Genomic DNA, 20,468 nt, shown 5'->3' with positions numbered 1-20,468 from the left:
TAACCCCTAACCCTAACCCTAACCCCTAACCCCTAACCCCTAACCCCCTAACCCTAGAATCGTTATCGGAAGTGTAGGTTTCGCCATCTACTCTGCAATCGAAGGATCCAATCGGAACGGCATAATGGCTATCAAAGCTACATCGTAATCGTCTAATCTCGTTGATCACTCCTCCAGGCTATAAACCTCACAAACGGCCAATCTCGTAACTGCCGGGGTGTCGATCGGGATGGGAACTGTCATCGGCGGCAACTGCGAGTTAGGCATTCGTGCCGACGTCCCGCTCCCGGTCTCGTCGCCGTTCATCCATCGATTGACAACCAGCTCGCCAGTTGACGGATCGGAAATGTCAACTTCTGACAATCGAGCGATGCCCGAGAAGAGCGAAGTCGACTTCGTACTCTCAAAGCCGACGGAGAATCCGCCTCCAACGAGGAGGAATCGGTCTTCGGACAGCTGGTAGATTATGCCGTACCCGGGACGGACATCCCCAAAGCTGAATCCTCGGGTGACCGTGAGTCTCCAGCTGCCCATCTCGATGTGTTTCGGCGCAGAGTTAAAGGTCTCGCCGTCTTTCGGTTCGTCGAAACAGAACCCAAACCCTCGTTTCGGGTCCGCCTGGATATCAAGCAAGTACTTGCGAACCTTGGAGAGAAGACCGAAGTGTTCGACGAGGAGGTCGCGCTCGGCGTCCGGGAACGTATCGATACCGAATGGAGAAGCGTATAGAGCCCCGTGCGAACCATACGCTTCCCAGAGCCGCCTCAAGCCATGCTCGTCTCGTCTCTGTTCGGGAATCATCAACGGCTGGTTTCGGTGTCGATAATGCGCCAGGATTTTTGCGTAGACCTGCAGGTAGATGTCGGGCGCTACGAAATCGATCGAAGGCGCGAAGAGTTGCCAGATGTCCAGAACGTCAATCACTGGTCCCCCTGAAGGATAAAATCCCGGATGGCCACCACCTCCAGCGGTCATGAAGGTAGGAAGCTGAATATCGCGATCCATGTCAATCGAAGAGAGCCAGACGTTGACGAACATGGGCAGCTGGTATGCCTCCTTGCCTGCAGCCGCGATCTCGTTGACATAACGAGCGTAATGGTACGCCATGAATACTTCGTCCGCCTTCAACGACGTTCCGAATGTCTCAGACCAGTTCGCCGGCCGGGCGGTGGCCGGAAGGCTGAGAAAGTGATGGAGCGACGAGAGGAGCGTCGGGTTCAGATTGTCACGGTCGGAACGCAGTCGATCCACCATTTCGCTGGGAGGGGCCTGCTTGAACGCTTTATCCGCCGATGACCCATGATCCCTCGACGATCCCAGCAGCCCGACCTCGTTTTCGACCTGCACCATCAACACGGTACCGTGCGCCGAGTCGATGTCCCGTATATGGCGCATCAAACGCACGAAGGCGGTCTTGTCGGCTTCCACGTTCGAACGATCGAATACGGACAATACTTCGGTCATCTTCAGCTTGCCGGACGTAGAGTCTCTGATAAACGCTCGCGGGAAGCGTCGATGATCCTTCTTGACCCACGTAGGCACATAAGACGATTGTCCTGGATAGCCATGATAAGATTGAATTCTTCAGCCGCGAGCATGTCAAAGGCAAGCGTATGTCAATGACGTACCATTCTTGAACGATCCGAACCAGAGCAGGATCAAGTGCATCTTCCGGTCCCGCGCTTGCTCGATGATGCCGTCAAGGTGCTCAAAGTCGAATTGCCCTTCGGTCTGTTCGATCTGGTCCCAGCAGACTGCGCCGAGGATGGTGTTGATTCCGGCTGCCTGAAGCGGTGCCCACTTGTCGCTCATAAACTTTGACGAGGAGAAGCTCGAATTGTGCGTTTCGGCGCCGATGACGAGGTACGGCTCGTTGCGAAGGAGAATCTGATGACCTCCTTCCGATGTCTTGTGCAGACGTATTGGCGCGTCGTTGAGTGGCATGATGTCGATCGTCCCGGAGCTTGTGGAGAGTAGAAGCGACTGATCACAGCTATGGTACCAAGGCTTGTGGTCCTGTTCTGCTTCAACAGCTAGTGACATATGCTTCTCTATATATATCCATGTGCGACTTGACTCTCACAGCCAGCGGAAGACTCGTCGGGGAAACCGACGGGGTCCGCTCGGGCAACGAAGGCCGAGCGGACCGTTCTTTACGCCGAACGCTCGCAATCAGCACAACACAAGAATGAGGCATTTCTCATTTCTCCGCTACCGACGGGCCGAGCCGTCGAAGCTGTAGCAGTTGCATGGACCCTCCTTACCGAAGCTTGGCACGATGCGCTGTCGGCGATGCAGGTCTTGAGGAATCACGTCAGCGTATCGATGTTTGCCATTCGACCCTGTTAGAGGAATTCGAATAACACTCTCGGAACCATGGCCCATTTTGGTTCATACTTCGGCAGCACAATCTATCATACCATTGTCCTATGAGAAACTTGTCTTCGGCAAGCCAGACGATTCTCTGCAGCGGGAGTTCGCATTGCGGTCGCCTGACGTCAAGCCTAGGATCTTGATCTCGCGAAGCGCAAGCTTCGTCTTAGCATATTTTACAACTCGGTTTGTAAAAAGGAAGTTGGGTTCGAAAACGCTGCGAGTTCGAGCAGAAAAGCCATCTCGGGGTCGTCGGCTAGATGATGACTAGGGTATACCGGTGGTATCGTTGCTGTACTGGATGACGCCGATACGTTCGATGGACCCGCTTGTGAATCCCTAAAGGCAGCTGTAAAGCCTTGGAATAGATCGCTGCGGCAAGAAGATACGGTCAGCCTTCATGTATCCACTAGACTTTGGCTAATGTAAACGACGTACCGTATCTTCCCCCAGCCAGCACACCAGCGGCGAGCCATGGTGAACGCATCCAGACACTTGTCGACAGCCTCGTCCAATCCATCCCTTTCTCGATCTTGGATCGGACCAGACATATTGGATTGAATCTGCGCCGCCAGCAAGCAGGAGAACGCTGTAAGCGGGACCCATGTAAGGTGGTTGATCTTTTCGCCTTGAGCTTGCTTCAAACTGATATCAACTCCTCGCATGGCTGCCTGAACGGCTCGTCGGCGCAGTTCCGGCCTCGCAGCCCATTCGTGGTGTTTCGTATAGTCGGGATATGGCGAGTCGATTGAAATCTGTCAAAGTCGTAGATTAAATTCAGTGGACTTCTCGAGCGGATGCTCGGGTAAGAGGACTCGCCTGGGCGTATGAGATGATGCCATGTATTGAGCAGCGCTGTAAGAACCACGGACTGGTCGGATCTTCATCCCATAGTAAGTGCGATGGCAACCTCCCTTGTATCTCTGCCAGCCGGTCGTAGCACCTTGCGACCAGACCGTCGTAAGCTTGATAGACTGCTTGTTGACCTGCTCTCGAAGCTGATCGATGTCCCGGCGCTGTTAGGTTCTTGCCTTTCTCTTGGAGACTAGCCAGTACCTCGGTGACGTCGAGCAGGACGTTGAAGCCTACGATGTCGCTTATGACGGCTTCAGGTTGCTGACCGAGACTCAAGGGTCTCCAGTAGATATCATCAATTTCAGTCGGGCGATCGACGTCGAAGCTGAAGATGGCTTCAGTCAGAACAGCTTGATCTTGGCTCAAACAGCAGTATCTTGGCACTTACTCGTTCTGTGACAAGACCAGCGGTCTGCCAAAGAATGGGCTAAGAATCCTATCCCAAAACGTCAAGACCCAGAAGACGCGGGTATGTAGCTCGAAAAGGACTGGGTTCCTGAACCTTATGAAAGCGGCTCGTACGTGGACGCCTAGGTCGACAGCGTAGCGCAAACCGGTTCCAACGTGTTGCCAAGCGGCCGAGGTGTCTCCATTCTGAGCCAAGAACGATGTCATCAACTGCAGCAAAAGAGCGATTCAGCGGGTGGAAGCGTGAAGACGGTCAGCTGGCTGCACATACGGCTTCGAACTGGATATCCTCTAGTCGGGCGATATCCGAAGATCCCCTTCCCATCCTCACGGCCTCTCCAGCATAGCTCCATCCAGCCGAGTGATGACGATCGTGTCCCGAAGAATTCGCTGACGACCACAACACGCGCTCGTCATCCTTCACCACGATCGAAGATAGCGCAAAGACCATCAAGCAGACCCTCGCAAAGGTAGAGTCGTACTTCCACCGATCGGCTTCGTAATCCCTGATGAACGACGTCTCGGCCAGAATAGGAAGAAGGCTGTTGTGATTTTGGAAATAAGCTCTCAACAAGCGAGGTGCGAGGTCTAATGGAGGCCACGTCGAGTGGTCAAGAGGATGTACGCAGATATGCGATACGCTGTTCGCGCATCATAGTAAGCTGATATCCGAGCGCTGTTTGAGAACCTGTCCAACTTACCTTCTCTGCCAAGGGGTAGCGCTCCAATAGGCTGGATTTCGTCTCTGTCTGGTCTGTGTGACGCCGTTCTGGGCGGTCCGAGCCATGCCGATGATGGCAAGCCGAGGCAAGGCTGGGAGGACGACGACCATCAATGTCGATACTATGGCCGCTCGAAGCTGACTACGACCTCAGAACTCACAAGACCGACCCAGGTATCGATAAGGATCCCCTTCGATCTGGTCTAGGTGCGAGATCTCTACCATCAATTTCTCGTCATCCTCGAGTGCTAATGCATCCTCTTCCTGGTCCGACATGTCTTGTTCCGATCCGCCAGAATGAGACTCCCAAGGCATCACCATATCTTCCGGGGTGGCATCGTCATTTGTGGAGATAGCTATGTCCGGCAATGAGGCGTGTTTGCTGTTGCCAGGGGTATGAGCGGCAGCTGTGGAAGACCTCTCAATCTGCTTGATCCGAGATGCGAAAGCCTGTTTGTCGAAGCTACGACGGTCCAATTTCGGACCGACGACGTGGGACAGATCAAGGTCGGGGTGTAGCTGCAAGTCGGTCCTACATGTCAGTCGACTGCTTGACCACTACAGCTCGCCATTCGCAACCACGAACTCGTTGAAATTCAGCCGATAGCAACTTGATCTGCTTTTCTAAAGCTTCGGTGTAGCCAGCAGGTGTTGTCCGCTTGATTGCAGCTGATCCAAGGTAGTTGCAAGCGAGCTCAAAGTCTCTGCAATGTGTACAAACTGTAAAATCGGAGTCATCGCTTCAGAGAGGGGTCTACTTTCAAAGGTTGCAAGACTCACCTTGTCGTTTCTTGTCTTGGTAGCCATCGCATCGGATCTGAGGAGGCACAGTCGACCATACCGTCAGCTCGTTTGGGAAAAGGGTCTAGGCTATACTCGCCGATACTGACCTTTCTTCCTGATCGTCCCCATGACGGCCCGAGATAACAAAGCGTAAGCCAGACATCGCATACGGAGTAGGACGCCGGCCGAAAGTCTCTGGACTCACGTCTGCATTCATCACAGGCTCTCTGAAGTTTCGATGAGACAAGTTCGAAGTGAGCTCCGGTCCTGAAGCCTTGCTGGATTCTGGACTGCAGAAAGGAACAGAGAAAATGTCGCACCTGAATCCGAATCGGTCCGCTTTCCTTCTGCTTAGACATGATCTCGGTGCTCCGGTTGAGTAGCTGTGGGTCTCCGATCCGGGGTCCGAGATGATCAATCGCATCGTCAATCGTGCGGTCTGGGGTATTGACTAGCTGACTAGCTAGCTCTTTGCCTCTTTGTATCCTGATCCCACCCTCTCGCTGCTGTGGGGCATCGCCAAGTGTCCGTTTCCAGGTTCAACACGGGCTCCGAACGGATCCCGGGCATAAGCTTGCTGCCTTTCTCGCTTGCGCGGCACGGAGCCGAATTCATCGAAATGAACAGCTTATAAAGACCGATGGCCGATCGAAACCGGGAAACCACGTCCATACTTGCTCGACGCTCTCACCTACTCAACTCGGATACTCCTGCTACTGCTACTATCAACTATCAATTCGCTTAACGGCTCGACTAGCGATGTCTCAATTTGACGAACCCGACAAGGTCGACTTCAAGGGGACGGACGAGCACTTTGAAACGGCGGTGGCCGGAGGAGGCGGACTCGTCACTTTCGATGTTTCCAGCACGGGAAACGGTCATGAAGGTCCGATATCGAGATTCAATCATTTGTCTTCGATACAAGCCGTCAAGAAGTTCTGGAGATTGTATCTTTGGGGCCTGAGCGTCACCATCGCTGGAATGTGGGTCGAGCGCGCGCGCGCAAACCCGATGGTTTCAGAGGATAATCGGACCTGGTTTCGTCTTGGCGCTTCGCAGGTACCTCGGTTTCACGATCAGTATTCCGGGATCGATCATTGCTAATCCAGGTGAGTGCTATTGCTGTAGTTGCTGATTCTGTGATGTGTCAACCGACTTGGACCATGGTACTCTCGCAGGGTTCATCGACGTATTTGGGACCAAGACGGATCCGGTAACCGGCGCCAAAGCTCTGAATGCGGTCCACGTTTCGCTCTGGGGCGGAACTCAATTCATCGCCCAGGTCGTCTTCCAAGCCTTGTCTCCGTTGACCTCGGACCGGTTTGGAATCAAGATCAACCTTTACTTGCTGACAGGAGGCATGTTGATCGTAAGTAGGAGCATAACTGCACCAGAAAAAGCGTCGCTTTGTCTGACGAGGAATCGCGGTTTGGCGGACCGATAGGCCATCATTATCGAGATTGTCGCCAAGAACTGGGCAGTATTCCTCGTGGCCAAAATCTTTTCTGGATTGGCAGCCGCCTACATTGGTACCGGTGTGATCACCTACTTGACCGACATCTCGATACCCCCCTTGCGCGGGGCATTGATCGCCGGATTCTCGTTCTCGTTCGCACTGGGGCAGTTGTTTGCCGCGATCGGTCTGCAGATTCTGAACCAGGTACGGTACGACGTTCTACGATTCTTGATGAGAGGAGAGACATGTTGATCAGGAGTACCCCATCGCAGACCAATCCTTGGGCGTTTCGACACGCGTTCTACTCGGAATTCGTCCTACTCGGAATCTGGTTGGTTCCTTGTATCATCCTCCCCGAATCGCCGGTATGGCTGAGCCGTAAAGGCTACCACGACAAGGCCAAGAAGAGTTTACGTTTCCTCATCGGTAACGTGGAAGGCTACGATCTCGAGCACGAATACGCGGTATTGCAACGGGAGATCAGCGAGTCGGACAGAATCCTCGAGGGCGACGGCAACAAGTCGAGCCAGTGGTTGCTCGTGCTCAAGGGGACCAATCTCAAAAGAAGTTTGATCTCGGCATTGCCCCTGTGCATTCAGGTAAGGCATGAATGGCGGTGGGACAACTTGGCGGGTGAAAGCTGACACTCCAATCCCGACAGAGCTTTGTCGGCGTTCCTCTCGTATTGGGTTACGCTACGTAAGTCCACACAGGGCCGACTCCTTGCGAACTGAATTGTAACCTCGACTGGCTCGCCCCGCAGCTACTTTTTCCAGATCGTTGGTCTCGACGATGTCTTCACCGCCAACTTGATCGTTTACGCCGTGCTATTGTTCGGCATCCTATGCTCGTTCTACCTGGTAGAACGCGCTGGACGTCGATCGCTGGTCTTGTTCGGGTCGACGGCATGCGGCATTTGCGTAATCTGCATCGGCGCTTTGGGGACTATCACGAGCCAAAGTGGGTCCGTTGGAAGTGCCTTGATCGCCTTGAGCTGTGTCTGGGTGTATTCCTATGCCCTGTCGTTGGCTCCGATCGGTATGTCCGCCTTGGTTTCCGATCGTACGACGCCTGAAGACTGAGTCGATAACCTCAACTTGTACTGCAGGCTGGATCTTCGTGGGCGAAGTGTCAACCTCGGGGCTCAGGAGCAAGACAGCGGCGTTTGCGACCCTGCTCTCGTCGCTCATTCAGATCGTGTTTGTGAGTCCGTGTACGACTCTCCGGAAAGACCACTGGCTGATAAACCGAGCATACTCGCAGTCCTATACTGTACCGATCATGTTGTCCGACCAACAAGCCGGATGGGGTCTTTATATCGGTCCGTCGCTCTCGTCCAAAAGAATCAATCTCGATGCTGATGACGTGCGACCAATTAGGCTTCTTCTTCGGTGGTCTGACCGCCATCTTCGTGGTCGTATCCTACTTCTATGTACCCGAGGTCCGTCCCCATCGCTACAATCATTCTTGAAAGATCCTGACTTTGCGTTCCATCAGACCAAAGGGAGGTCCAGTTCCGAGTTGGACGAGCTGTTCGAGCGGGGCATCTCGTGCCGCAAGTTTGCGCAGACCAAGACGGCGGTGCAGTTGGCGAGGGAGCAACAAGGAGAGTAGGATAGGTTGGCTTGAGAATGAAGCCCGAAGCGTTTGAAGAATGCGTGTCCTTGTATTCCGGGATATCCATCACGTCGATCTTGTGTTTATATCGTTGATATATTGATATCCTCTACGTCTTCTAGCGTTGTTGTCGGGCGTAGTTTCTGATGGTCAACGGCCGCGATCGTATTCCTCATGAAACGGGCGATTGAGATAGTGCGGTGGAGACTTTGTGAGAGTTCATTCGGTTACCAGATCGCCCTCGAAAGGTTTCGGTTCATCACCCTTCTCTTAGGACGATCTCGAAGTGGTATTGCTTCGCAACACTCGAGTGCGTTGTCCGAACCCGTCACAGACTTGGGTCGTGGTGGGAAAGATCAATTGGCAGGTGATCCGAGGCTTTCTATCGCCCTACTCTTGCAACACACGAGGGATGAGCTGGAGTGATACGAAGCCAGGTAGGCTAGAGCGAGGATCCGTTTGTTGTTGGCTGCTTCTGTGAATGGTCTTCCCAGCTTCGCGATCGAGAAAGGCAGCGGGTTTTGAAGCCAGTAGGTTTCAATGCGCTTCATGATCGCTTCGTTACATCCGTAGACTGGGGTGAGTAGGAGCTCGGAAGACTGGTGGATCTCTCTTGATCCTTCACGTATCGAGTGCGAAAGATGGCATTGCATTGACTTTCGTCGCTGCGGTTTCGAACCTTCGGACATGCCCGGTGAGCCCCGCTTCGCACGATCTAGAAGCGCGAGTGCGCGCCTCGATCGACGCTTCGGATCCGAGAGTCGATGATGACGTGGGGGGAATCGATCGAGGAATGGGAAGCTCGATTACAGCGAGCCGCAGGCCGTCAAAGCGATAATTATATGGTCAAACTTACCAACCAGATCTCGCTCGGATAACCACCTTAGCATCCAAACCACTCGGAGAGCAAGCTCACATCATGCCCGTTGAAAAAGGATCCAGTATCGTCAAGCTTTCGCTTCCTTCGGTCAGTCTGGGGTCGTGGATGAGGCCGAGTAGCGTTCCGGATGTTGATGAAGGACTTTAACCTTTTCTTGTGGATACAGGGAGAGTCTGCCGAGATCTAGTTCGTCACTGCTTCTTGAGATCGATAATACAAGCTGGTAACCATTACTTATCGTCCGTTTTGTAGCTACTACGGCGCTACCTTGACTTCGTGGATCGCTGGAGGAAAGGAGAGGCTGTTTCTGAGCAGCAAGGCCGCTCTTGATGGTTCCAAGGCTGTGAGTCGCACTCCTCCTGTCGGTTGGATCCTCAGAATGATCATCTTGTTGCTCATTGACCTCTCAACCCTAAGATCCGAGGAGGAATCCCCATCTGCTGGGTGAGTTGCGTCTCCGACCCGTTAATTCTACTATCGGGACCTTGTACTGATATCAATGCTTGGTACCCTGCAGCCCAACTTCGGTCCTCCTCCTTCTGCCGACGACGAGACCTTGGTCTATCACTCGAAGCTCGCTCAGCATGGGTTTGCCAGGAACCAGACTTGGGTGAGTTCGATCAGATGCGAAGTGGATTGTGCTCTCGACGTTGAAACACAAGCTGATATTGCGATGTATCTATATGTTCGACTGTGATAGACCCTCGACAGCGTCGTCATGGACCGACCCGAAGGCGTCTCAGTCAGGTTCAGTGAGTATTGGTAGTTGTAGAGCCAGCCCCGCTCGAGCTGACATCCGGTTCATCACCGCCTGTTAGCCCTCGACCCTACCCCTTCGATCATCAGCATCTTCCCTTACCCGTTCCACCTGTCCTACGTCGTTACCCTGACCAAGCACGAACTCTCGACCGACCTCCACGTCGTGAACCCGTCCGCCAAGGACTCTCTCCTCGCCGCTGCTCAAACCGTCTCGGACGCCGTGACTTCGGCCTTGCCCACCGCTGTTACCGGCTCGGAGTCCAAGCCTCAGGACAAGGGATTGAGGTTCCAGACTCTCTTCCATACCTACCTCGCCGTCTCGGACTCGAGCACCGTCAAGGCCCAGGGACTCCGAAGCGGCTTGAACTATGTCGACAAGATCAAGGGCGGCTCGAAGGAGGTCTGGGAGGGTGGAGATCTCAAGTTTGATCAGGCCGTTGACCGGTGAGTCAAAGACGTCACTGAAAGAGGGAATTCTTTTCCGAGGCTGACAACATCGTTTAACGAATTGATGGCAGAGTCTACTACGGCAAGGGCAAGGACGACATCGTCCTCGTCGACGGACAGGACAAGTTGACCGTGCACTCGGTCGAGATGCCAGAGTAAGCTTCGAAACCTTTATTATCCTGTGGTAGGAGCTATGTTCAATATGCTGACCTTGACCTTCCTTTTCGCCCTTCAGCATCACCACGTGGAACCCGGCTGAAGGTGCTGCCAAGATCGCCGACATGGAAGAGGGCGGCGAGAAGCGTTACGTCTGCCTCGAGCCTGGCCGGGTCGACGGTCACCACACCTTGCAGCCCGGTCAGGAGCTCTTGATGCAGCAGGTTTTGAGAATCGAGTAGGATGTGGCTTGCTCACAGCGCTGAATCGCACCGCGATAGACTGCGAAATTCCATTGATGTATCCGGAACATCCGAGAACCGAATCTCGTTAGTGATGAATCGTCCCACCATATGCATGACATCGCATCGTGCAACATGCTCCGTAGCCGGTCAACATGATTATGATACCTTAGATCCCTTCGATCCTCCCGGCCTAAAGGGCCACATCAGGCAACTCTTTCCCGTCCTCTCCCTTGACACGCTCGGCAGATATCAACACGCAAATCCACCGTACTCCTTCCGGACCCGCTCGCCAAGCATGCAAGGTCCCCCGTTGTACGACGACGTCTCCTGGTTTGGCCAGGGTCTCCGCCGTACCGCCGTTCCTATCCGGGGTAATCAACGTGGCCTCGCCTTTTACGATAATGTTGTAGTCGATCGAGGGGGTTCGATGCATCCCTACAGCGACGTTCGGTGCGAGGTCGGTCACCTGCAGATTGCTGCCACCGGGGATGACCAATCGGCCTTGAGCCTCGTCCGCTTCGTCTCTCTCCATCCCGTACGTGTTGATAGCTGGATGAGTGTTGGTCCAGATAGGGGCAATCCATGCTTCGGGACCGGTTGGGTTTTCGGGAGTTCGAACGGCTCGTGGAGCGATCTCGTCGGTATGTACGATCACAGGCGGTTCTTGGGTTTCGCCTTGCACAGGGCCATGGCTCGTGACGATACGACGTTGCGGGCCGAAGAGGGACATGTTGGTGGCTCGGAAGATGTGATATTGTGTGGTCAGATGCTCAGTCGAGGTTTGCGTAAGCGTAGTTTGCAGGAGCGTGGGGACGAAATCAAAGGGCAAAGCGAAACGTCTTCATGTCAGTTGTTGGTTATATGAATTGCCGGTCGATCGGGCTTCGCTGGGACTTCGGTCCGTCATTGCTCCGTGCCATCAAGCTAAAGGTCGGATCGTACCAGCCTCCCTCGCATTCCCTGTCACTACATGATATCAACTTCCAGGTGGTTCTTACACCAAGGACAATTCATTCGAAGGACCTGTCTAGCAAACATGATCTCCTTCTTGGGAAAGCGCTCCAATTCAACGATATCGAGAGGTCGTCCACATTTCGGCGTGCAATCGCTGACCAGAGCTAGAAGCGCGACCGCGCTTCGAACCGGTCTTGGCACGCTTCGGTTCGGCGACCTTTCGGACGTGTCCGGACCCGATCGTTCCATCTCTTGCGAGTTGACAACCTTCCATCCCTAAAATACCAAATTCTTTCCCTCTCTATGGAAGCTGTGAGAGTTTAATCTATTGTCCACCCGACAACAGTCCACTCGTCATTGGCTGCTAATCAGATAGCGACGAAGGTCGATCAGGTCCCGGTGAGGTAGGCGGGAAACCAACAGCGCTTTTCATTCTTGGCAAAGAAACGGAAGCAAATATGGTCCCGCCAAACGAAAGCGAAGAGGTCGCACACGAAAAATCTGTGAAGATCTGATGACGGTCCGATATCTTCCTGTAGTATAAGAGGTAACCGCCCGGAGATCGCTATCTGATAACGAAATCGCCGTAGTACAGAATGACTCTGCACATCACCATCGTCGGCCTGTGCAAGAGCCATTCAACATGCTCGGCTTCGGCAAACGGAACGACAGCTTGCAACGCTCGGTTCACCCAGCGGACGACACCCATGACTATGCGTCCTCCGAGGAAGCAGGGCTAGTCGATGAGCGAAAAGAGAAACGCTTCGTACGCAAGCTGGACTGGATTCTGGTGACTTGGGCATTCTTCGCCTACCTCTTGAAGGTGGGTTCAGGTCGGGCGTCCCTTTTCGATCGACACGCACCGCTAACCTATCGTTGTTTCTAACCTGCTATAACAGATGATCGACGGCACCAACTACAAAACGGCCTACGCATCTGGAATGAAGGAAGAGGTAGGCCTTTTCGACCGACTTGCAAGCCCTGTAACTCAGTCCACTGATATTATCCTTTCCTGCCTCGTAGCTCAACATGACCGGAAACGAACTGAACTTCCTTGACATCTACTATCGAATCGGTTACGCCATCTTCCTCCTACCGTGTCAGATCATCTTGACCAAGGTTCGGCCGAACTGGTGGTTGCCTTCGATGGAGATGGCTTGGGGTCTCATGACAGGTGAGTTTTTCCTATGTGGGCGCTGTTATCGTATACAACGCTGATACAGATCCCCCCATTTCTCAGCCTTGATGGCCGCCGCTCACGACGTCCGCATGATGTACGCTCTGAGGTTCTTCATCGGTGTCTTCGAGGCCAGCTCGTATCCCGGTATCATCTCCATCCTGTGCAACTGGTAGTGAGTTCTCTTGCCCGCGGTCTATCCTCAAGAGCGCTGGCGCTGACATCGCCCCTGTAGTACACCCAGAGAGGTCGGAGCGAGGATCGTAATCTTCAGCGCTTCCTACCCTGTCTCGGCCATGTTCGTTTCGGCAATGCAGGCCAGTCTGTCCAAGACGTTGGATGGACGATCCGGTCTCTCCGGATGGCGTTGGCTGTGAGTGGTCGTGTGTTATAGCTTTCCTCCGAGCTGCCTAGCTGAAACTCGTCTTTCTCGCCACTTTACCAGTTTCATCTTCAACGCCATCATGACGTTCATCGTGGCTGCTGCGGGCTACCTCATGGTACGTCTATGTCTGAGGTCGATACATATGAATGAACTTTGCTTGTTCATCGGGACTGACCGAGCTCGTCATGCAGGTTCCCGATGCCCCGGGAACTACCAAGATCTTCTGGATGTCGGAGCAAGAGAACAAAATCGCGAGGGCTCGCATGGATCGCGCAGAACGATTGCCTTCCACAGTGAGTATCGCGAAGATGCGAGCAGAATCGAAAACTCTCTAACGTCTCAACGATCACTAGCGTTACTCGTGGGCCTTTGTCAAGAGCATATTCAAGAACCCGGTCACGTATGCTTTCGTCTTTGCCTACAGGTGAGAACCGTCGCTGCGAAGGAGACTTTCAACTTAATGGCGGCGCTAAACTCGACTATACCTGAGTTCGCAGTACATGGAGTTGGAGTCAGGACTCGAACGGATGGTTTATTCTCTTCTTGGTGAGTTTCCTCTCGCACCGTAACCTCTGCGGAAATGCATGCCGATCAGCTCCATTTCTTCTCTCCGTCCCGATAGAAATCCGTCAAGAACGGCGATGGGACCAAGCGCTTCGACGTGGCCGAGATCAACGCTATCAGCATCCCAGCCTATGCCTTGATGCTGGTCGCCATGTTGATGTTTGCGTACTTGCACTCGGTCACTGGTTGGCATACCACTTGGATTCTCGTTCAAGAGGTGAGACAAGGAGCTCGAATTACGCTTTCATCAAGAGACTAGACGTTGATCATTCGCATTTTTCCATTTCGAAGACGTCCTTGCTCATCGGAGTCATCATTCTGGTAGTAGGTACCGTCATCGGGGTAAGATTGATATCTCATGCTGACGACAGGACTCCACGCCCGTAGGTCTGGCCTCAAGCTTTCGCTACCAAGATGGTCGCATTCTTCTTGCTGTTCTGCTCGTGCGCTGTTGGACCAATACTCATTGTGAGTTGTGCAAAACAAACTGGACGATACCTCGACCGAAACTGATTCGTCTTCTCGGACGCAGGCATGGATGTCAGAATTCTTCAGGACACCCGAGGAGCGAGGAATCGTGATCGGTCTGGCGGTCACGTTTGTCTTTCCCATGTCCGCTTGGATGTCCAGTTAGTACTTCCCTAGCGCCACAAACTTTCATGTCGCGACTGACCCTATCTCTTTGCAGTTGTGTTCTATCCGGCGAAATACGCCCCGCTCTACCCCATCGGCTACAAGGCCGCCTTGGGAATGGCTATCGCCTGTATCTTGTTCACGTTGGCTTTCAAATGGCTTTCTTTACGTCGTCCCGCCGCATCGATCGCTGCTATCATCACACAGGAACCGGCGGACTCAGTCAGAGATGGTAGTCAGGACGACGAGGAAAAGCCGGATGATGTGGTCAAGGGCGAGATGCCAGTTGTGCCAACGCTGAGAGCGTAGTAGCCAGACAGACATATGTATTAGGGAATATGAGTGATCACGAAACCGAATATTAATACTCCAAAGGACGTAACACGAACCGTGATCTTCGGCACTTCGATCCCTGCTCGATCCACGTCTCAGATTTGTCGAAGCCAGAGCTGTCCCCTTCGAAGAGCCTCGAAGTATATCGCAGTATGTCGAAGCGGACAAGGCCGACATCGCGCTCGTTTCGAAGCGGACTCGCACCCAAGACGAATCTCCGCTTCGACACCTCGGTTCGAGGGCAGAACAAAGGGAAACCCACCGATCTTCTTTGATCGACCTCTCTTTTGTTCGCCCATCTCAGTCGAATTACGGTACCTGCTCGCTTCTCTTGGGAAAACTCTGTGATCTCCCGACGTCGCTTCCTGTTCATATACCTTCGTCACTCCTCCCATAGAGCCGCTATCGATCTACTTCTCGCCTGTCGGAATGTCCTTCGCCGCACGAAACGACGATTATATCCTAGTGGTCCATCGACGGAGGGCCAAGATCGTTCCCTTCATATCGCAAGAACAACGAGAACAAACGCCATGACGACCGAATCGCCTCGTCGAAAGGCTCGTCCTTCTCCCATCCAAGTCCCGCTCTCTCCCTCTCGAGCGTCTGGTATTGAAAGACCCATCGCCACGTCTACGGGGATCATCTCGGCTCGCAGGAAGCTCTCCCTGGACCCGGCTCCGTTGACAGGTGCTCCAGGTATCATCGGCAGTGAAGCTCGAAGGAAACGCAATTCGAACAGTCATCTGCCTCCTCCCAAGTCTGCCGCCGCCAACTTTGCTCAACAGCGAGGTATCAGTACCGTCACCGTTCGAACCACCTTGCCTCTCAGCCCGCAGGCCGGCAACGATGCGTCTCCATCTCCGAAGACTGGATCCTCGCACGCTGTCTCTGCCGCCTCAGCCAAGTCTGCCGAGGAACGAGGACTTGGCTCGCCTCTCAAGACTTCTGGGTTGAGAACTAGCAGAACCGTCGAGGTGGATTATCTCCGTAACGAGATGGAAAAGGCGATGAGGATGGCTGGTGCCGAGACTACCGAACCTGATGCCGAAGTCAGGAAAGACAGTGAGTAGCGAATTCTTTCCCTTGTTACTGTATGCTTGCTCCGTTTGCTAACAAACAGTCTATACGCCTGCTTCACAGTCATCCTCTGCAAGTTCTACCATACACCCGGTTTGACATGCACCTCTCGACCTTGCCGTTTCGTCCACGAGTTCGACCCAAGCTCGCCCATCCCCACTCCTCAAACGGCCTCGTTCGCAAAGGCCATCGGCGGATCCACCGACGTGGTTGAACTGGTAGAACAGTTTCCCATGAGTGGGGGAGGATCCGGACCGGGCTCGAAGCACAGCAAGGAAAAGTACCGCACCGTCAAATGCCGCGACTGGGAGGCCAAGGGCGAATGTCCTTATGGCGAGTTTTGCTCGTTCTTGCACGACGTCAAGCCTGCACCTGCGGAAGATGGAGAGAACAAGTCGAGCCTCAAGCTTGCGGAAAGACCAGGATTGACTACGGAAAACTCCTCTACCTCGCTTAACGGATCTCGCCCGAAATCATTCAACGGGTCCAACATCATCGTCCCCGACCTTCGTTGGACCCGTGACGATGGTCTTACGGTCAGCAACCCCGCCACAGGTACCAAACCCGACTTCCGAGATATCGCTGGCAAGCTCGTAGAGACCATCTCCGAGTCTCTTTCTACCAAGCTTGAAGGGTTGAGGGTCTCCGATGAAGCACCTTCCCCGGCTACGCAATACGCTTCGATCCCACCAAGGTCGGCCTGGCAGCTCGGTCCGCCCCGTATGCTGGCTCCCAACAGCGCCGTCCAGGGCGTTTCGCCCGACCTGCCGATCTCTGCGTATACCTTTTCCACCGACTCGCCTGGTACCCCGTATCACCACGTCGATGACGATGCCGAGGAAGCGGAAGCCAGGGCGAGCGACTCGGATGGACCGGAAGAAGCGGTCGAACCGTCTCGTCCTGAACAGCCCACCGATCACATCCGCATCCACGAACCTTCGAACGATGCGGTCCGTACGGATTACGCCAACGAGCCTCACCTCGTCCTCCCGCCTTATATCCAACCCGTCCATGACTTTGGCGCTTACCCCTGGCCCATCGAACGTCTCTACCCGCAAGCTGTGAGCGCGACTTGGGACGCCATCCTCAAGGACCCGAGCAAGGTCGGCCCGCAAGGCAAGGATTTGGAACAAGAAGCCAGAAAGCTCGTCGCGCAGAAGCTGGCTAGGATGGTCAAGGGTGGAAAGTTGCCGCCGCAAGAGGTTCAGGCCAAGATGAACTACCGGAGTGAGTCCGGTTGGCGTCATCGGTCGACGGTCTGAGTTCGTAAAGCTGACATCCTGGACTGCGTACAGCCAAACCGTGCAAGTTTTACGCTTCGGGCGACTGCCCCAGGGGCGATTCATGCTCATAGTCAGTATGACGGAATCGCGTTTTCCTGGCATTCTCGGCGACTGATTTCAGACGTTTCTCGTCCGACTCCGTCGCAGCCTGCACGATCCGTCCAACAAGGGTCTCCCTGCGCCCGAACCTAAAGACGAAAAGTCGGTCAATAGTGAGTGCCTCCGAGCAACAAGTCAGCGCTATGTTACTGACCTCTGGGCGATTACGTCGTTCTCGCTTGTCAGAATTGCCTTGCAAAGTACGTCTTCGCCACTGTAATTCCTGAATCTCGGCCCCTAACCCGCTTGTCTACGTACAAACAGTTTTTCAACACGAGCGAAGGATGCAGAGCTCAGGCTTGCCCGTTCTTACACATTCGAGTTGTACCCTTCGGGGCACCGTTAGCGGTCCGGCCTAGACCCTGGAGGAGTGAGTGATAGTCGACATCGATTTTGCGCCGTGTTGACTAACGAGATGACTTCTTTCTTGATCTCCGTAGCTCGGCCTTGTCGTGTAAGTCGCCGACCCTGTTACTTCTCTCGCAGGATGACAAGCTGAATCTTTGCCTACCTCTCTATCCAGCACTTCCAAACCGGTACATGCGTCGCCGGCGATCAATGTCACTTCGCCCATTACATGGAAGATAAGCCGGCTCAGCCCAAGAAGACGTGTGCGTTTTGGGCTACCGAGGCAGGATGTAAATTAGAGGAGAAGTGCAAGTTCGAACACGCTCAGGTCGGCTTGTAATATTGCCCTATGTGATTTAGAATCAATACGGTCTGACCGCGATTGACTACGGTGGGGCATGTGGGACATAGAACCTGGCGGCGTACGCTCATTGTTGTACAATACACTCGGATCCGTCGGCGTCTATTCATTGAGGATCCAGTACTGCTTGATACGGCTCTCAATCTCGCAAGACACTTGTACGCGTTGCGATTCTACCCCGAGAGAATTGTGGCGTTTCACCGATGGGAGACGATGGCGTAGGTGGGCTTGGCGCGCTTAGCAGCAATTCCCGAACAGCGTCCTCAGCTGAACAAACAGCTCGCCTAGGAAGTGACGATTCGCAGGGGGTGATGTTAGCACGCTGCGTCTACTATAATGGGCCAGCCAGGCGGCCCATTGTTTGTCTTTTGAGTTCCATTCAACCTGGACTTTTGATTGTGTGCAGGACCTTGACCAATGCGTCCTTGGGGTGGCGGACCAGGGAGTAAGGTGAGATTCTCGGACATCTTGGCCTCAGACCCCTGAAATTAGGTTGTTCTCGAAGACGTATCATAAGCTATGTTGCCACAGACTGATTTTGAAGAACCTGACCTGCTGTCAATAGGGACAGACATTCGCGCTTGACACGCTGAAACATGCGCCGTTTCAGCTGCAATTCGTGTAAACGAACATCTTCCAGTGGCTGACCGGTCTTCACTAGACAAAGTCTGCGTGAAAACTAATCATCTCACGCATCTATGAAGCTTTTGACAAGGGTTTCGCACGATGAGCCTCTTCGGGGTTAAATTGGCGAACGTGCGCAATGTGTAGAACGTAACAGTGCACCCAAATGACCGTAGTCAGCTTGAAGTAAATCCTCAACTCACGGCCTGTGTGATGAGAACATGGAGATCATTGAATCATTGCTGGACTTAATTATTATGCTATATCTCAAGAGTTATCTGGACTTTTGCTAGGACGATACGTTCTAATAGCACCCGCTGTCAAAGAAACTACAACCTATTGCTTTTTGATTCTCTTCACTTCGTGCCTGGATCGTATCAAGCAAGGAGTCCACCACTGTTGCCTTTATCCTTCCACGATGGCGACGACTTCGAGCAACCCTGACCCAGATGAATAACATTGGCAATGAGTATCTTTTGATACGGATTGGTTCCGTGCAAAAAGATGATGGACAAAGCTCGGCCTCACCGAGCTCCCCGATGAGCATCTCGTACATCGTAGCCATTTTGTGCTTGAGATGGCCATGTGTACAACAAATCCTAGACTCAAATCTCTTAGTCCTGTAAGGCTGGCAGAGCATACAAGCATGCGATCCCATGTCATGTCCGTATGCGATGAGACGTAGCTGACAAAACGGGATCAGGTAACCCCTAACCGGTTTAGCACAATGCATTCGCACAGCAGCCATTCCATCAAGCATTCGACACAGCTCGGCGCTGGCAGCATGATACACGGTAAGACATGATGGCAACCCTCCTTGCATGCTGAGTCTGCTATATCACCAAAGGGGCTACGACCGAGTTGCAGACTATCGAAGAGACATTGGACGTATATCTATGGTTACGCCGCAATCAATCTTGCGCACTGGACTGATTGACATTGCTAGAGCCAACAGACAGGCCAGCGGTCACCAGAATGTAATCTTGCAGCAACACCTGTCAGGATTTTCAAAAATGAAGAGGGCTCCGGTGGCTCAGCGGTGGATAAAGGGACTGAAGAGGCGGTATAACAAAACGGCAGATGTAGTTGCTGCAGTTGCAGAAGGCCTGGACAGATTCCTGGCGCACAACTTTATCAAACAGATGCCTGGGGTTTTTGAGTGCAACAAGTTCAGAAGATCGAGCACTTGATGCACTCAGCTTGCAACTTTCCGCTGGGAGACGTTGTATGTCAGCTGGATCACGAGAGGGCTGGAGTCGGGGCAGACGGATAGGATACGGCCTCAAGACTTGGGAAGTTTGTGGTCAAGTGCATGCTTGCCGTTTCAGGCGAAACAATTATAAGGCCCAGCAACCCGCTTGCAGGTCTCTGTGGGATAAGGGCGCAGGACGGAAGGGTGATCACAGTAGGCATAGTAATGTGATAATGGATGTGAAACTACTACAAAGGACTACAGTCGTCCCCCCGCAAAAGAGACACCCTAGAAATGAGAAACCTGTGATTTTGAGAAGGTTTTCCGAAAATAAATATGCTCCCAATTCCCAGTTTACTAGCAAATTGACCTACAACAATCAGAAACCTGTGCAAATGAGAAGGAAAGCGCTAGCAGAAAAAGCGCTGAAGCCCTTCTCATTTGCAGGGGTACAACTGTGGTTAGTTGTCTCCAAAAACATCTTGTAAAGGGTCTCTGTACAAGTCTCCACGGCAATGCATACTGGAGGTCATGCATCACATAATACTCATGAAAGCAACTGTCCCACAGCCCTGTCGATCACCTCGGATTGGTCTCCAACGATTTGGACGCGCCCATTCTTGCACAAAAACTGTCTCAATTTCAGGGTCGCATTTCATAGTAATATAGTAAACCCCTCAAAGGGCACAGTACAAATTCCAGAAGAGTGTCTCAATAACACAGAAATCTCAGTATTGC

At 53.2% G+C, this 20,468-nt stretch overlaps 7 protein-coding genes across 7 annotated transcripts; 4 read left to right on the top strand and 3 right to left on the bottom strand.

Annotated features, from left to right (window-relative positions):
* Positions 1-92: 92 nt before the first annotated feature.
* Positions 93-1,944, bottom strand: HD553DRAFT_301984 (glycoside hydrolase superfamily; the record flags this gene model as incomplete). Its single annotated transcript, XM_046178679.1, has 2 exons — positions 93-1,556; positions 1,629-1,944. The coding sequence occupies 2 exons, from the start codon at positions 1,942-1,944 to the stop codon at positions 166-168; spliced, it is 1,707 nt and encodes a 568-aa protein (XP_046032388.1). The 3' UTR covers positions 93-165.
* Positions 1,945-2,401: 457 nt separating this feature from the next.
* On the bottom strand, positions 2,402-5,659 carry HD553DRAFT_320934 (fungal-specific transcription factor domain-containing protein). The gene is made up of 12 exons (XM_046181195.1): positions 5,461-5,659; positions 5,346-5,367; positions 5,248-5,255; positions 5,138-5,174; positions 4,944-5,077; positions 4,519-4,876; positions 4,338-4,449; positions 3,908-4,277; positions 3,617-3,846; positions 3,193-3,553; positions 2,812-3,128; positions 2,402-2,745 (listed from the first exon to the last, which is right to left on the bottom strand). Exons 1-12 carry the CDS (start codon positions 5,497-5,499, stop codon positions 2,550-2,552), a joined length of 2,184 nt encoding a protein of 727 aa, XP_046032387.1. The 5' UTR covers positions 5,500-5,659; the 3' UTR covers positions 2,402-2,549.
* A 541-nt stretch (positions 5,660-6,200) lies between these two features.
* HD553DRAFT_278683 (general substrate transporter) lies at positions 6,201-8,210 on the top strand (the record flags this gene model as incomplete). The annotated part of the gene is made up of 10 exons (XM_046178064.1): positions 6,201-6,249; positions 6,319-6,509; positions 6,585-6,800; positions 6,869-7,195; positions 7,258-7,295; positions 7,360-7,634; positions 7,705-7,799; positions 7,860-7,917; positions 7,976-8,037; positions 8,094-8,210. Coding segments are annotated over 10 exons (1,428 nt in total), but the record flags the coding sequence as incomplete, so codon positions are not given.
* An 831-nt stretch (positions 8,211-9,041) lies between these two features.
* Positions 9,042-10,861, top strand: HD553DRAFT_320927 (galactose mutarotase-like domain-containing protein). The gene is made up of 9 exons (XM_046181194.1): positions 9,042-9,180; positions 9,260-9,279; positions 9,346-9,436; positions 9,511-9,537; positions 9,611-9,703; positions 9,794-9,845; positions 9,912-10,296; positions 10,371-10,454; positions 10,535-10,861. Exons 1-9 carry the CDS (start codon positions 9,133-9,135, stop codon positions 10,695-10,697), a joined length of 963 nt encoding a protein of 320 aa, XP_046032385.1. The 5' UTR covers positions 9,042-9,132; the 3' UTR covers positions 10,698-10,861.
* A 21-nt stretch (positions 10,862-10,882) lies between these two features.
* On the bottom strand, positions 10,883-11,308 carry HD553DRAFT_320926 (uncharacterized protein). The gene has a single exon (XM_046181193.1). It carries the CDS (start codon positions 11,230-11,232, stop codon positions 10,891-10,893), a length of 342 nt encoding a protein of 113 aa, XP_046032384.1. The 5' UTR covers positions 11,233-11,308; the 3' UTR covers positions 10,883-10,890.
* Positions 11,309-11,972: 664 nt separating this feature from the next.
* On the top strand, positions 11,973-14,788 carry HD553DRAFT_320924 (putative transporter). Its single transcript, XM_046181192.1, has 13 exons — positions 11,973-12,477; positions 12,554-12,607; positions 12,678-12,828; positions 12,895-13,006; positions 13,067-13,204; positions 13,277-13,331; positions 13,408-13,509; positions 13,570-13,640; positions 13,714-13,762; positions 13,839-13,997; positions 14,072-14,104; positions 14,168-14,248; positions 14,313-14,788. Exons 1-13 carry the CDS (start codon positions 12,298-12,300, stop codon positions 14,412-14,414), a joined length of 1,287 nt encoding a protein of 428 aa, XP_046032383.1. The 5' UTR covers positions 11,973-12,297; the 3' UTR covers positions 14,415-14,788.
* Positions 14,789-15,057: 269 nt separating this feature from the next.
* On the top strand, positions 15,058-18,040 carry HD553DRAFT_320922 (uncharacterized protein). The gene is made up of 8 exons (XM_046181191.1): positions 15,058-15,808; positions 15,887-17,050; positions 17,119-17,176; positions 17,254-17,318; positions 17,392-17,405; positions 17,470-17,575; positions 17,646-17,659; positions 17,729-18,040. Exons 1-8 carry the CDS (start codon positions 15,277-15,279, stop codon positions 17,891-17,893), a joined length of 2,118 nt encoding a protein of 705 aa, XP_046032382.1. The 5' UTR covers positions 15,058-15,276; the 3' UTR covers positions 17,894-18,040.
* Positions 18,041-20,468: the final 2,428 nt, after the last annotated feature.

The sequence above is a fragment of the Filobasidium floriforme genome (assembly GCF_021052385.1).
Source record: "Filobasidium floriforme strain CBS 6241 chromosome Unknown HD553scaffold_35, whole genome shotgun sequence".
In the NCBI taxonomy this organism is placed as follows: Eukaryota; Fungi; Basidiomycota; class Tremellomycetes; order Filobasidiales; family Filobasidiaceae; genus Filobasidium; species Filobasidium floriforme.
The sequence above is the reverse complement of the archived record's forward strand: the minus strand, read 5'-3'. Positions and strand labels throughout refer to the sequence as shown.

What these genes read in the sequence shown, in the direction of transcription:
- HD553DRAFT_320934 (XM_046181195.1), bottom strand. Translation starts at nt 5,499, where the DNA reads ATGTCTAAGCAGAAGGAAAGCGGACCGATTCGGATTCAG. An exon ending in GCTACCCCTTGGCAGAGAAG is followed by an intron (nt 4,278 to 4,337) that starts GTAAGTTGGACA and finishes ATGCGCGAACAG; the next exon opens with CGTATCGCATATCTGCGTAC. An exon ending in AGGATATCCAGTTCGAAGCC is followed by an intron (nt 3,847 to 3,907) that starts GTATGTGCAGCC and finishes CTTTTGCTGCAG; the next exon opens with TTGATGACATCGTTCTTGGC.
- HD553DRAFT_320927 (XM_046181194.1), top strand. Translation starts at nt 9,133, where the DNA reads ATGCCCGTTGAAAAAGGATCCAGTATCGTCAAGCTTTCGCTTCCTTCG. An exon ending in GAGGAATCCCCATCTGCTGG is followed by an intron (nt 9,538 to 9,610) that starts GTGAGTTGCGTC and finishes GGTACCCTGCAG; the next exon opens with CCCAACTTCGGTCCTCCTCC. An exon ending in AGGCGTCTCAGTCAGGTTCA is followed by an intron (nt 9,846 to 9,911) that starts GTGAGTATTGGT and finishes ACCGCCTGTTAG; the next exon opens with CCCTCGACCCTACCCCTTCG.
- HD553DRAFT_320926 (XM_046181193.1), bottom strand. Translation starts at nt 11,232, where the DNA reads ATGGAGAGAGACGAAGCGGACGAGGCTCAAGGCCGATTGGTCATCCCC.
- HD553DRAFT_320924 (XM_046181192.1), top strand. Translation starts at nt 12,298, where the DNA reads ATGCTCGGCTTCGGCAAACGGAACGACAGCTTGCAACGCTCGGTTCAC. An exon ending in CTGCTGCGGGCTACCTCATG is followed by an intron (nt 13,332 to 13,407) that starts GTACGTCTATGT and finishes CTCGTCATGCAG; the next exon opens with GTTCCCGATGCCCCGGGAAC. An exon ending in TCGGAGTCATCATTCTGGTA is followed by an intron (nt 14,105 to 14,167) that starts GTAGGTACCGTC and finishes CCACGCCCGTAG; the next exon opens with GTCTGGCCTCAAGCTTTCGC.
- HD553DRAFT_320922 (XM_046181191.1), top strand. Translation starts at nt 15,277, where the DNA reads ATGACGACCGAATCGCCTCGTCGAAAGGCTCGTCCTTCTCCCATCCAA. An exon ending in TGCCGAAGTCAGGAAAGACA is followed by an intron (nt 15,809 to 15,886) that starts GTGAGTAGCGAA and finishes CCTGCTTCACAG; the next exon opens with TCATCCTCTGCAAGTTCTAC. An exon ending in AGGGGCGATTCATGCTCATA is followed by an intron (nt 17,177 to 17,253) that starts GTCAGTATGACG and finishes ACTCCGTCGCAG; the next exon opens with CCTGCACGATCCGTCCAACA.